General features: G+C 34.9%; 1 protein-coding gene across 1 annotated transcript in view; it reads right to left on the reverse strand.

The window, feature by feature from the left end:
• Window positions 1-14,197, reverse strand: part of tnfrsf21 (tumor necrosis factor receptor superfamily, member 21) — a 30,705-nt gene extending 16,508 nt beyond the window's left edge. Inside the window, exons 1-3 of the mRNA XM_088939206.1 lie at window positions 13,844-14,197; window positions 7,768-8,413; window positions 4,965-5,492 (exon numbers count right to left, since the gene is read on the reverse strand). Of these exons, the coding sequence (XP_088795332.1) occupies window positions 4,965-5,492; window positions 7,768-8,413; window positions 13,844-13,882 (1,213 nt within the window). The 5' untranslated portion in view covers window positions 13,883-14,197. The remainder of the gene's footprint in view (window positions 1-4,964; window positions 5,493-7,767; window positions 8,414-13,843) is intronic.
• Between the last annotated feature and the right edge of the window lie 718 nt (window positions 14,198-14,915).

A 14,915-nucleotide genomic window follows, 5' to 3' on the forward strand; every position in this document is an offset into this window, starting at 1 on the left:
TACATGGCCCTGTGTGAAAAAGTGATTGCCCCCTAAACCTAATAACTGGTTGGGCCACCCTTAGCAGCAACAACTGCAATCAAGTGTTTGCGATAACTGGCAATGAGTCTTTTACAGCTCTGTGGAGGAATTTTGGCCCACTCATCTTTGCAGAAGTGTTGTAATTCAGCCACATTGGAGGGTTTTCGAGCCTTAACCGCTTTTTTAAGGTCATGCCACAACATCTCAATCGGATTCAGGTCAGGACTTTGACTAGGCCACTCCAAAGTCTTCATTTTGTTTTTCTTAAGCCATTCAGAGGTGGACTTGCTGGTGTGTTTTGGATCATTGTCCTGCTGCAGAACCCAAGTGCGCTTCAGCTTGAGGTCACGAACAGATGGCCGGACATTCTCCTTCAGGATTTTTTGGTAGACAGCAGAATTCATGGTTCCATTTACCACAGCAAGTCTTCCAGGTCCTGAAGCAGCAAAACAGCCCCAGACCATCACACTACCACCACCATATTTTACTGTTGGTATGATGTTCCTTTTCTGAAATGCTGTGTTACTTTTACGCCAGATGTAATGGGACACACACCTTCCAAAAAGTTCAACTTTTGTCTCGTCAGTCCACAGAGTATTTTCCCAAAAGTCTTGGGGATCATCAAGATGCTTTCTGGCAAAACTGAGACGAGCCTTTATGTTCCTTTTGTTCAGCAGTGGTTTTCGTCTTGGAACTCTGCCATGCAGGCCATTTTTGCCCAGTCTCTTTCTTATGGTGGAGTCATGAACACTGACCTTAACTGAGACAAGTGAAGCCTGCAGTTCTTTGGATGTTGTTGTGGGGTGTTTTCTGACCTCTTGGATGAGTCGTCTCTGCGCTCTTGGGGTTATTTTGGTCGGCCGGCCACTCCTGGGAAGGTTCACCACTGTTCCATGTTTTTGCCATTTGTGGATAATGGCTCTCACTGTGGTTTGCTGGAGTCCCAAAGCTTTAGAAATGGCTTTATAACCTTTTCCAGACTGATAAATCTCAATTACTCTGTTTCTCATTTGTTCCTGAATTTCTTTGGATCACAGCATGATGTCTAGCTTTTGAGGATCTTTTGGTCTACTTCACTTTGTCAGGCAGGTCCTATTTAAGTGATTTCTTGATTGAGAACAGGTGTGGCAGTAATCATGCTTGGGTGTGGCTAGAGAAATTGAACTCAGCTTTCCAAAAATGTGATAAACCACAGTTGATTTATGTGTTAACAGGGGGGGCAATCACTTTTTCACACAGGGCCATGTAGGTTTGGATTTTTTTTTTCCCTTAATAATAAAAACCTTCATTTTAAAACTGCATTTTGTGTTTACGTGTGTTATCTTTGTCTAATATTTCAATTTGTTTGATGATCTGAAACATTTCAGTGTGACAAACATGCAAAAAAATAAGAAATCAGGAAGGGGGCAAACACTTTTTCACACCACTGTATTTCCAACTATAGCTTCATTAAGAAAACAATGCATTGAAGGTGTGGATACAAAAGAGTGAATAAGTGCTAATAGCAAGTTTCTTTAAGTTTGAGATATAAAGTAAGATATACGGAAAGATCTACAGTAGCTCAGTTAATTGATCACCAACTGTGTGTAAGAAGATGAGTCAGGATATCCTGATATTTATAGACTGAAGTAACAAAAATATTTCATTTGTCTCCTAAGGAAAATAGCAACATTGAAAAATAACAATGCTCATTTGACTCTGTATTTTTTTTAGAACATCTTAAATTACTGAACGGCTGTAAATGACACTACTCTCTAAAATAAATTCATCTAGAATAGGTAAAGATTTTTATCTTGATAAAATCCAAAAAGCCGAGTAGAGAGGAGTTTTGCTATAGCTGAAAGTACGCCATGTGCAAGGGAGTTTCTACAATAGCCTCTGAGACTAGATCCTCCTATGGCCTTTGTGCAAGTGCTATTTTATTTTCATGCAGTAATCCTAGTCAGGCACCAAACCAGCTGCAACAGGTTCTGAAAACAAATCCTTTCACTGTGAGCAGAAATGTCCCCTTTCTTCTCTGGTCTTTATTACAGCAGAAAAAAATACCATTCAGTTCAAATGGCGTCAACATAAGGTGTGTGTTCAGTGTAATCATCTGAGATTTGCAAACAATTAAACAAATATTTAGATACAATGCCTGCTCATCCACTGGTGATGTGACTTCTTACATTGTTACTTCTGACTCTATGGACATCATAGAGCAAAGTAATGTCAAAACCTCTGTTTTAAAGAATTAAAGAACTTCACTTCACATCACTTCATTCCATATCCAATTTTCATTTGCTGTTATTCTAGCACACTGTTATCAAAGAGTATCAATCATTTGACAGAACAGTATGACAAATATATGCAATTAATATATCTATTACAGATTATATATTATATAAAATCATATATCAAATCTATAATTTAATCATTATACAGGATATTCTTACAACTCAAAACATGCAAAATGAATAGAAACACAAGTACTTGTAGGTGTCAGAAATGTGATAACTGTGAAGGAATTGTAAAAAAAGACTAGTTAGTGAAAAACAATAGAAAAAAAATCACCAGGATAAAGCTACAATAATAGGTTTTGTCTATTGGCTTACCATGGTTATAACATGGTAAATTGTAGAATACAATATTTATGATTACACCATACATAGTTACACATTTATTTTAAACTTAATTTCAGTTTTATTTACTACACTTTATTCTGCTTTTTTCATGCAGTACCACCCTAAACTTTCATAATTTAAGTAATGGGTATGGTTGTAAAAAATAACACCCATTGTGAATTAAGACAGAGTATCACAAACATTCTTCTATGGATGTGTTTCTCTTGCAACATGTCTATTACTGAAGGTCATGATGCCCTCATGGTTGAACAAGTCTGAGTTTAATAAGTAAAATGAGTTTCAGTGCCCTAGGTGTTGCTCACTTAAACACCCTGAATTGATAAAAACAGTATTTTGTTTACGAAACTCCAAATAGCTGAGTTTTACCTGGATATTTCTATGTACATACAGTAAACGCTGCCAAAGCAAAACTGCATATCCATTCAACTAAAAATTGTGTAGCTTTTGCTTAAAAACAGTAAATGCTGTTGTTCTTTAAAGTCTAAAAAGAATTAAACTTGAAAAATCCCAACCCATAACAACAAACTTCTGACATTATACTACATGATTGGAAATGTTAACTTTCCTTTGATTTTTAAATTCTCTCACTACACGTGTAGTTCCCCAAATTGAAATTATTTTATTAACTTAAAATTAGGATTGTGAATTAAAAATATCTTTATATTATTAAATTCTTTAAATATTCTTTATATATTATAAACTCTATATCTTTAAAATATCTTAATTCTTTGTATTCTTTTCAGGGCCCCAAAATTTAAATACAGCATCTGTCCTGTTGTAATCATAATGGATAAGACGTAAAGTAATCATATTTGGCTGAAATGAATTGTGAGGAATTTTCTAATCTAAAAGTATTTTCAAAATACAATCAAAAATCAAAAAGAGATTCAATATTCTTAATGAACTGAAATATAGTTACAATGACTCTGACCAAAAAACAAACAAAACATTTCAGCAGTGAAAAAAAAACAGGCAGTACAACAATATCTTAGTTTAAATAATGAATTTCTATAAGCACAACACACAAAAAACAGACTGCTTTGGATACATATATTTACTCATAATAATTTAAGTGTTATGAGTCAATTTCACTTCTAGTGTTGACAGTTTTGCTCTGCGTAGTTTCCTTAGTTGTAGACACAGACTTCAATGAGACACTAAAGTGTGGGAGCCTGTTTCTAGATCGCATGCATTGGAACAATGATAAACTTTACTGACACTGTAAAGTCCACTCAGAACTGGATTAATCTGGTTCAAACTGCACAAGGTTGGAGCTCGCAAAACCGGATATCTGAAGCTGAAATCTAGAAGCTTAACACTGCAGTACTTAAGTTTCGGTACAGTAACCTAGCAGCTGGCAGCTGCACTTCCCATTACAATAAGACAGCTCAGACAGCCACCTTACTTAAATCTTTTTATCTATGTACAGTACTTACAGAAGGTTTTGCAAAGTTTTTAACAAATAATACACATTACAGCAGTGATTGTGCAATTTCATAATGTAATTTATTAAATTTATTGTATTTGGTTCCCATACGCATAGAGTATATGTAAATAATACAATCCTGTATGTGAGTAGTAGTATATTGTAGAACACTAGTAGTATATTGCAGAGTATATAGTATACTATATATTATATACTACTATATATAGCAGTATATTGCAGAGTGTTTTCAAAATTAGACCATAAACGGTTTGCAGAAAATACAGTATCTTTAAATATACTGACCACTTTCAATTTTTAGCTGTAAAAAATTATAGGGGATGCTTAGTTTTGAGCAAACCTTTTTTGATTTTTGGAAAATTTGTTCAGAATGAATAGCTGGGTCATATCACATGATTTAGCTAGAGCAAGGGCAAACTCATTAGTGAGGACAGGAGTCAGTTTAATTGCTGGACATATAGCAGTAGTGAACTCCATAGTAATACTTTCCCAAGAATGGCCTGAAATGGAATATTTCAAATACACTACTAATCTTTGCAAAAAAAAACTTTGACAATGAATCTTCCCTCTTAGTATATGCATTCCATTAAAGATTGTAATGATAAAAAAATCTATAGAAAAAAATAACATATATTGTAATACATACAAAAAACATATCCAGAAGTATCTGATATCTTGGTCTTGCACATCATAAAGCACCTAAAGAAGGGATTCATACAAAAGGTTGATTTTCATGCCACTGGTGCAATAATACAGTATGTGGGAAAATCGGCATGTAATTCTCTAATGGAAAAATACTACTACTGTACTTTTGCATACTTACTTGGATGACACTGTAAAAAATAAGCTCTGTGGGGAGTATGGTCTTTACTTACCTTGTCCACTGGAATAGTATATCCACTTCTCTTTATTTGGAGTCGGCACAGCAGGTTTCTTTTGGATTGCCTTTTCCATGATACTGCTTGGGTCCTGTCTGGGCCCTTTCTTCAGCACCCTGGAGCTCCTCTTCACACTGCAGACCACAATAATCACCAGCACCAGCAGGATAAAAAGGACAATCATCCAGGGTAGGTGCTCATTGATGTCAAAGTGTTTGTGTGCACCGGGTCTGGGGGATCCCCTCCTAGTGGGCTTGTAGCCCAGTTTCTGGACCCTACTGTCCTCCAAGGTTTCCATCACTGGCTGTAATTTTGTAGTAGACTGATGACTGTGGTAGTCCCTGTGATGTTTGTGATGCCTCCTTGGTGATTCAGTAGCCTTGTCTTGCTTTGTGGCTAGGGATCCGACATGTTGTGAGTCATTGTCTGATGTGCTCACAGTTGTGTCACTTGGTTCTGTCACTGTGCTGGTCAACAAGCTTTCTGAAGTGCTGTCCTGACCACCTGTTGTTGAGTTAAAGATATCTAACACAGCACACACACACAAAAAAAAAGAATACTAGACTTAGTCCAAAGACAGGAGCAACCCAGACAGCAAAACAGACAGAAGAAATTCTAAAACTTTAATCCACTAACAACTAATCACAGAATACCCTCATTGGCACTGTAGCAACTGTGCAGCATCTTTTAATCTGACATTGAATCTAAAAGCATTTGGCCAGACATGTTCTGAAAATGATTTTGTGGACCTCATTTTCTTAGAATTTATAAAATTTTATAAAGAACATACAACTATTTGAATTAAAATAAAAGAATAAGTATTATTTAATTTTGCATTTCTAGCATATCATTCACGTATGCCTGCACTTGAGAGAATAGCATTCTCTAACAATTTAGCAAATGAGGACAAATATCCCCCCACTTGTATAGAGTTACGTTTTACAGTTTCCATTGTTGGAGCTCTTTCACGACTAATGTATAGATGTTCCTAAATCTTTTTCCATTCAATTTAGACACTTTGGACACACAGCTCCTGAACCCATTTAATTTAAGGAAAACATGCTTACAACGCATCAAGTCATCAATTGACCACTGAAAACAACACCGGTGGCATCAATGGGCAGTTAAGAGGGAGATGGTGTTCAGATTATAAAAAAGAACTAAGTTCATAAGTGATAACCAGCTAGCAATACAATTTAATACTGCACTTTCTAGCATAATTAATGAGTACCACATTTCAGTGTTAAATTCCCATACTATAATCTAAAATTATACATGCATATTATGTATATGCATTACTTCTTTTGAGCCTATTGTTAAAATTAAATATGAAAATTAATAAAGGACATAATAACTTTCTGTGTTCTGACTTATATCCATCATTCTATAAATTATTATGTACAAAATATATAAGAACCTTACATTTTCAACTTGTTTTATTGTAGTTTCTGACGCCCATGACCCTATTATGACTCATGTCAGGAGGACACAATGAAATATGAAGCTTCTATAGCCCATTGCAGTATTATTTCTTCTACAGCCCATTATCTTCTTTAAAGTTCCCACCAAAGAACATGTTATTCTTTGGAGAAAGACAAATAATCTTACAATTTGTTCCCATAAGCCTTATTACACAAAGGCTATAAACTAAAGTGTTACATAAAAACAGGCTGAGAAGTTCAAACAAACTACATCAATGCAATCCCATCTACATTAGTACTAATTTAGATATTCTTTACATTTTGACTGTTTTACATGAATTTATCTAACCAATATTTTATCAACCATCCTTTCTCTCCCACTTATAACATCCTCTATTTTAGGACAACATAAGGTCGTCCTAATGTTGTTTTTAGCAGATACTGTACATTTTATCATTTAAGCCTGACTGTAATTGAGTGGTTTTAGAAAGTTTACATTTTTATTATATTGTATATAGTACATCCTGGCTTAACCAAGATATTCACAGCAGAGGAGGGCTGAACAAATCTTCCAAATACGTGGTCAACAAAAAATTGTAAAAAAACAAAAAAAACAAAAGTGTAACATGGGAGATTATGGCCATGGCCCAACCAGAAAGAGACCAACACTTTAAGATCTCAAGATATTACATGGAAGAAAAGTGAAAATGTTGAAAAGTTCATAACGTTTGGATTGCAGAGAACACATATTTAGTATATTAGTACAACATTTGTGCATTCTGCTTGAGAACATGTGGATCTCAAAATGGCTTTATCAGTCACCACAGGGTTGATAGAAGACAACTATCGTAAACAGCGAGTAATAGTTCATGAACAAATATCATGTACTATATACAGCCATTTTGGAAGGGTTATAAGAAAAATTAGAACGGATTTTTATTAATATTTCTCATCAGTCATGGTCAGTGTAGAGAAAAAGAAAATAAACTATCAAACAAAACCATAAAAACATTAGTCTTCTATTAACTCTAACTCTCAACATTTCCCAACAAAGACACCCAGATATGTGAGGTAATTTGGCCACTATTTAACTTTTAAGATATAAAAGTTCCCAAATGTATTACAACTAAATACAGGTAAGAAATTGGTATTATGTACATTTTATGATCTTGCTTGAAAATTTTTAAAAAGCTTTCTGATTAAAGGTAGAATGTTACCCAGAATATTACTGTTCAGGTGAGTTATGAAGTACAAAAAATTGGCCAAAAATTAACATCTTTTTAGCTTTGAGCTGGTGACAGGAAATTGACACCAGTGTTGACACTACTGTCTTTAGTTAATGTACACCACTGGCAGTTGTCCACCCTGTCAATCTTTACCTTTTTGTGCAAAGTCCGCAGATGAGGCTTCCAAAAAAGCAGAACTCACTGGAGCCAGACTGGTGAAGGAGTGTGAGGGAGGAGCACCACAGCTGTTATCAGTCTCTCTCGTTCCTGGAAAGATGATTGCCAGTCCCTGGGCTGTGCAGTTCGTATGAGTCCGGCACTTTAACACACTGGAAGACACATCAGAGAAGGTACCCCGGGGACACAGTCTGCATTTGACATCTTCTACCTGACTACCCTTTCTCCTGACACCCCAGCCCTTTGAACACTGTGAGTGGGGTCTGCAGGTTTTGTTATCTATGAAGAAACCAGGGGAGCAAGTGCACTCGCGGTCAGACAAGGCTGTACAGGGTCTCTTCTCAATAAAAGGTCCGCGACATGGTTCCTGACAGCGGTGGCATCGCTCTATTCCATTCACACGCTTGGTGTAGGTACCGTTCTGGCAGGGACTGCACTCCCTCAGGTTCGTATCGGTGCAATGTTTGGAAACATAGGTCCCTGCAGGGCATTTGTCACATGTCACAGTAATGCCTGTTCTGTGGTCAGTGTAGTTATAGGTCTCAGCAAGAGGGACGTCTACAGCAGGATTGGACGTCCATTTAACCTGAGCAGAATCACCACTGGTGAACAGGAACAGCAGCTGAAAACAAACAAGCACACAACAGTTATTTAAATGTGTACTTGGCACTCAACGCACCAATGTAACAAAAGCATTTAAAAAGACTAAACAGACAATGACACAAAATCGTTCAAAACTACTGAATTGTTCAGTCATCACAGGAAAGTCATTAAGAAAAAAATATCTGAGGTTAATACAACACCTTTGAAACCATACCATGGTTGACCCAAGCTGGACTGAATTGTTATGTCATTATGAAACAGATGACTTACATCTTACATCACAAACATGACTACATTACTCTTTGCTTTATAGGCATTTACAGTAACTAGGCAATAAATATAAAAGATAATTACTAACTAATGTTCTTACTAATTTAACAAGAGATTACAGTAATTTAATTTTTAAATAGCAGTTTATCAGTGTGATAAACAACGTTCAATAGCCCATTGAATATACTGTATAATAAAACCATTTTCAAAACAGTTGACTGTTGGTTGCAAATAAAGCAAAGGGTGATGAGAACTTATGAATCAGACAAGAATTTCATATCCATTTATGAAAGTCCTTTTTTGTGCTCCCTGGAATCATTACTCTGCAATATTGGCAGATGGTACAAATAGCTGCATCATCAGCTTTTTTAGCCCAGCTTATTTCATTTTTGGTAAAATTAAGTCAAAGTAATAACTTTTTCCCTTTGAATCTCACTTTCAAAGGGATTCTATTAAAAATGTATCTGAACATGTTACTGTACATGTAGGAGGAAAATCCACATTTATTGCCAAGGTATAAAAACTATCACTTAAAAATAGTTACATACAGTAGACTATGTATGTAACATCATATAAAGACGAGCTGTCTAAATTACTGTTATTATCATTAGGTATTTAAGAATATAAGGTACTTTTCAAATGCAATTATCTCAGAATCTGATTTACTAAAGCTGCATGCTTTATTGTACACAGATGAAAGTGACTGAATCAGTTTCAGTATTTTCAGGGACTCAAGTCTACCACACATGAATAGTGATTAGACAAAATTGGGCTTTCGAATGGAGCAGCCATCTACCCACCAGTTCTGAAGTGAAGGAGACTGGAATACAGAACAAAAGTTCCTATTTTTTAATTTGTAAAGGCATCCTAAGCAAGTTAACATCAAATATTTTACAAATATTTTTTTCTTCAAAAGGGTCTTATATAGCACCATAAAGATGCAAGAGTTGAGTATTAAACAAATGTAATTATTATAATTCCTTTAATTTTTTCAGAAACTCATTTGTGTTTAACTGTTCCTTGTATAAAGACTGAGCTGTGAGTGAAGAGAGGGGGGCTAGATGTGTGTATGGAGGTCACAGATTTCTCACCTATCCCTCAGCAACACTTTTTGAGAAGTAAATTTGTACAACAATGATTATTCCGAATGGCAAATAAAGTGCTAGACATTAGGCAATAGTCTAAAACCACTGAATATACATCTAAGAAATATAAATAAACATAACTGCAGAAAATGCAGATAAAAAGTTCAATATGTTTAAAAAAAAACACACTTACTCTCTTTACAACATTATATGTATTGTAACCTTTTTTTAAAAATGTTTGAAATCTTTATAAAAACACAAGGGCAATGGGATGCAATTACCATAGCTACAAGACAGGCAAGTTTAAGATCACATGTATCACAGGAAATGTCTTGAAGGGGAAGATTTATCATCTTCCTGAAAAATCCTATGTAAGGTATATACTATATAGTAAGTCATACTGTTGCCTTTGCAGCTCAGTTAAACATATGCGACATTGACATGTTTCAAGAAACATGGTGCGGCTCAGGAAGCCTTTCAGAATGTGAAAGGGTGAAGTGGTTAGGAACTTCACACTAGGAACAAAGATACTGTATCCAGAGATTTACCATCTTTCAAAACATACATTAGAAGATAAAGACACGACAGCGACATCCCTCAGGAGTTTTTTTGCAATCATATGACCTGCAGAAAACCTGGGGGGACCCGTCCATTTTGTCTATCTACTGTAGTTACTGGTAGTTTGAAGATACAAGATACAAAATCCTGGTCATGCTCTTTGTCGAGGATTTTACAGAGTCAGCAACCACAACAAGCTGCGTCAATGTGTTCCTCATATTAACACTTCCCTGCAGGAATAAGTGCCTCCTTCTTGCTGATCTGAATCTACTTCAAATGCACAGAAATATGAATGAGGTAACATGAGTTTAAAATAACACCAGCACATTCTGGGTTGCATCATTCATCTTCATTTCAGTTCACAGATTAAATTAATCAATTTATTGTTGTTACACAGCAACCGTAGCATAAGAAACATTTGCATTTCCTGCCGTGGGGAAGTTTAGTTTCTACTGATGAAAAAAAAAAACATTTTGATTTGTTTTTTCAAAAATGTCATGGAAACCAATGATGTCAGATTCTAAACTGACAAAGTAAGGTGCACCAGTGTTTTATCAGGGTAGCTCACTGAAACCAATGAAAATGACACAGCATAACTTTACACATGGAAACTGATATGATGTGCAATACTGTATGTTACAGGAACTGTTACTGCACTGTAGAGATCCAGTTCCGCACACACAAATCCAGTTAAACCCACTGAGTCTTTACTGAATTGTAGCTGTGTAAATCTATACCCAGCATCAGAAGACACATAGCACTCATATTTACAACAAATATTGCACTATGATAATGTCAAAAACATTATGATTATTTGTAGCAGAATTACAGGAATTTTATTTAACAGAAATTAAATGTGCCACTTTACATGTGGGATCCCTGTCCCACATCATCTCAGCAGATCCCACAAATTTCCAATGGGGCACAAGTCGGACATGTAGAGCCCCCTCGGTATAATTATCACATTTTAATCTTGCAAGAAAGCCAACGCATAACAAGTAGCATGAGGACATATATTGTCCTACTAGAAGGATGTCACACCAGGATGAGCTTGCAAGAAGGACATGTGGGCAAGTGATGTTCCAGGACTTGACAAAATTTGTATATTGAATTTCCCTAAGAATCACATGGATCAATAGAGTGCTAAGTTTGTTCTGATACATAGTATAGTTGGTAAATGTTGTAGCTGCTATGTTTCAGTGAACATTAATCTACCTATTTGGCTGAAGAACAAAACACATTAATTTTGTAAATGAATATTTTGACAGCCATCTCTTTGTGTTTAAAGCAACAGATTGTTTTGGGAATAAGCCTTTCAGTGCTAGACATAAAGTATTAAACATTGTGGGTTTGATATTGTGAAAGAACAGAAGGTTACTTTGATAATATAAGTTCAAAATTTTTCAATTTCAAAATCCTTCAAATATTTTACCTTCTTCTAAAACATAAAATGATAGCATAATAATTGATGCAGAATTAAGTCATTGTAGCACGCCTAAACAAAATGGCCTCAGTTATTTAAAAAAATATTTCTAACTCTTAAAATTCTATAATTAAATACTGAAACACTGCAGCTAGCCTCAGGATTTTGGTACAAGCTAGTCTTTTTTTTATTTGGTATATATACAGTACATAACACCTGCTGCATCTTGTCTTGTTCCCCTTCACTGAAAAATAAAACAAACAAGGTGTTTCAATCTGGCTTAAGGAAAATGCTTTACCTGATTTCTCTTTAACAATTGCAAGTAAGGTTGTCTTTTTAAAAAATAAACAACAAAAAAGTTAGTCTATGCCATATGAAGTACAATGCAAACCATGCTTTAATGATTCTGTATTAAATCCCCACCCAGAGTTAGTTTGGTGGAGCTTAACATGTTTTCATCCCAAATTGCTATTTTGTGTTTTTAATATGCCTTTATTGTTTTAGCAATCCACAATTTTGCTACATACTTATATATACATGCTGAATAACAATTCTGAACAAAATGATTAATTGTACTGTAATTCAATACAATACAATGTATACAATGCTGTCATCTACATTGTTTTAATATAACTTACATTCATATTTTAATAAAAATGTAAGTATATCAAAGCTGAAATATCAGATATATACAGAATTATATTATAATATTGTTAGGTATTAAAAAATATGTACATTTGTAACTAAATTTGGAAGTATTATAAGGTATTTTTAAAGCGGGTTTGACTAGATTTTCTTTTATAAGTAGTACATGTTAAATGTGATACAGAGGTCAAACACTAAAATATTTTCAACAGTAGCTAGCTTTACACTATAGCCTACCTCATCAGAATTTGGGACATAGGCTACAATTTTACAATTTAGGATCTCTTTTAAACAAACAAGTTATCACATATAGTAAAAAGTCCTTCATGCCAATATTGTTGCTCCTTACAAAACTAATTCAAATTGGAAATAAAAGTGCATTCTTAAAAAATATGTTTTGGCACTGTTCTATTATGATATATAATGAAAAATTCTCACTGTAAAAATAATGACCATTGGTTTTCACCAGCTTTTATTTTCTTTTATTTTTTTATTTTTACTTTACTGTTGAATAATTATTTGTACTCCATTTTGCCAGTGTGCATGAACTAGTACTGTATTTAACTGTATCAGCTATTACAGTTGTTATTCACACCTTTCCATAGTTCTTCAGTTAGGTTATCTTACCTGACACATTCAATAAAGACAATCACAGACCTAATCTCTGATAAAGTCTTTAAGTGCTCTCAGCATGCACTTTGTTCTTATGTAAAAAGGAACAAGTAATAGGTTTATTCCATGCTGAAAAAAAGAAGAAAGAGAACACAACGTTTCGGCCGTGGAGCCTTCTTCAGGTGTCAACTGAAGGTGCACACCTGAAGAAGGCTCCACGGCCGAAACGTTGTGTTCTCTTTCTTCTTTTTTTCAGCATGGAATAAACCTATTACTTGTTCCTTTGCAGCCTACGCATGCTGACGCAGCTACCCACCTGAACTACTTATGTAAAAAGTATGTTTTGGTCTGAAACACCTGAGAAACACCAAATTACTCTCTGTGATGTATCAGTCACATCTTGTTTATACTTACAAAACAATAGCGCTTTACAAATTGAAGGCATAATCTCATTCTGTAGATCATAGACATATTTGACCCTGGTTATAAATGACATTTTATTCCATTCTATTCCTAAATCCTGAATCATTCAATTGCTTTTTATTTCTGTCAGGAACCATTTTTATTCTGATTATTTCGAACGGGAGACTAAAAATAATCCATAAGGATTAAGAAATATGTGACATATCTAGAAAGAAATGCTAAACTAATAATAATTAAGATTCTCCATAGATGAATTAAAACAACTCACCATCAATTAACTTCCATTTAAACAGCAGCATCACAAAGCAAACGCAAAAACACACACTGTCACTTTAAAACGTTTATAAAGAACCTTAAGAAACCTGCGGGGAAAAACTGATGATGAGAAGCCGAGTTGAACAAAATTATTATTCATCGGAATTCTAATACTCACCATCAGAAAAATTGAAATCCTTGACATTTTCCAAACCATTTTACAAAATAAATACACGGGTTCAAAATATGCCCATTTTTAGGACTGCAGCTAATATCTCTCATATATGTGGCACATCTTCCCCGCATCAAGGAGGAACCACGTTACAATTACACTTAATACTGATATTTATTCCAGCGCCAGTCTTTTAAAGTCATTGTATCAAAATGAACTGGTTTAAGATAATATGGGATAAGAGCTTGGTTTTGGAAGAAAGGTATAATTCCCATAGCGATTCCGGAGTGCGAATTCATACGTATGTTTGCCTATTCTTCTATGCTGAGTACCCTCTCTGCAGCAAAGCTTTAGCACTGTGGTGGGCGGGTATCAGCAGAATGACGTCATAATGAAATTCATAGGGATGAACACACTGCCCCTCAGTGCTGGCACAGAAAGTACCGGATTTTCATGTTTGTTTCCGGGGAGAAATATTCTACTGTTTGTGACGGTAATTAATATATACCGTAAATCAAAAATGTATTTTTCATTTATTTTCAAAATACATAAAGTAGCTGTGCAGAGTAATAAAAAGCAGTGGTCTCAGTAAAGATCACTGTGGTAGTTCACCCCAAAAATCAAAAACACTAATTTGTTTTGTCATTGACACCTCTTACACAATTAAGAGATCCTAGTCTTCTTTAAAGCCAGATGAAATAATCAAGTTAAATATGCCCTTTTGTATTAAAAAAACAATTCCGAAACTACATCTCTACCTACATGTATTATAACTGTTGATTATATTTAGATGTATAAGAGTTGTCCATAGCATTGAATATATATTAACCTTCAAGAGCTAGAGCAAACTGCAAGTGAAATCGTGGCAAATAAGACTCAAAGAAATAGCTGAATATGAATAGTCATCTGTTTTTCAGCTTCTTCAGTAGTGCACCTTATAGTCTTCAGAGTTAAAACCAGATCCCATGTGTATTAAAGTTATTGAAAAGGACATGACAGGTCTTTTAACTACCTACCGTCATGTAATAAAACACACAATTGTAATTGCATTACATTCTCTGTGATACAAAGGCTAGGT

The sequence above is a fragment of the Atractosteus spatula genome, chromosome 2 (assembly GCF_055471065.1).
Source record: "Atractosteus spatula isolate fAtrSpa1 chromosome 2, fAtrSpa1.hap1, whole genome shotgun sequence".
Taxonomy (NCBI): Eukaryota; Metazoa; Chordata; class Actinopteri; order Semionotiformes; family Lepisosteidae; genus Atractosteus; species Atractosteus spatula.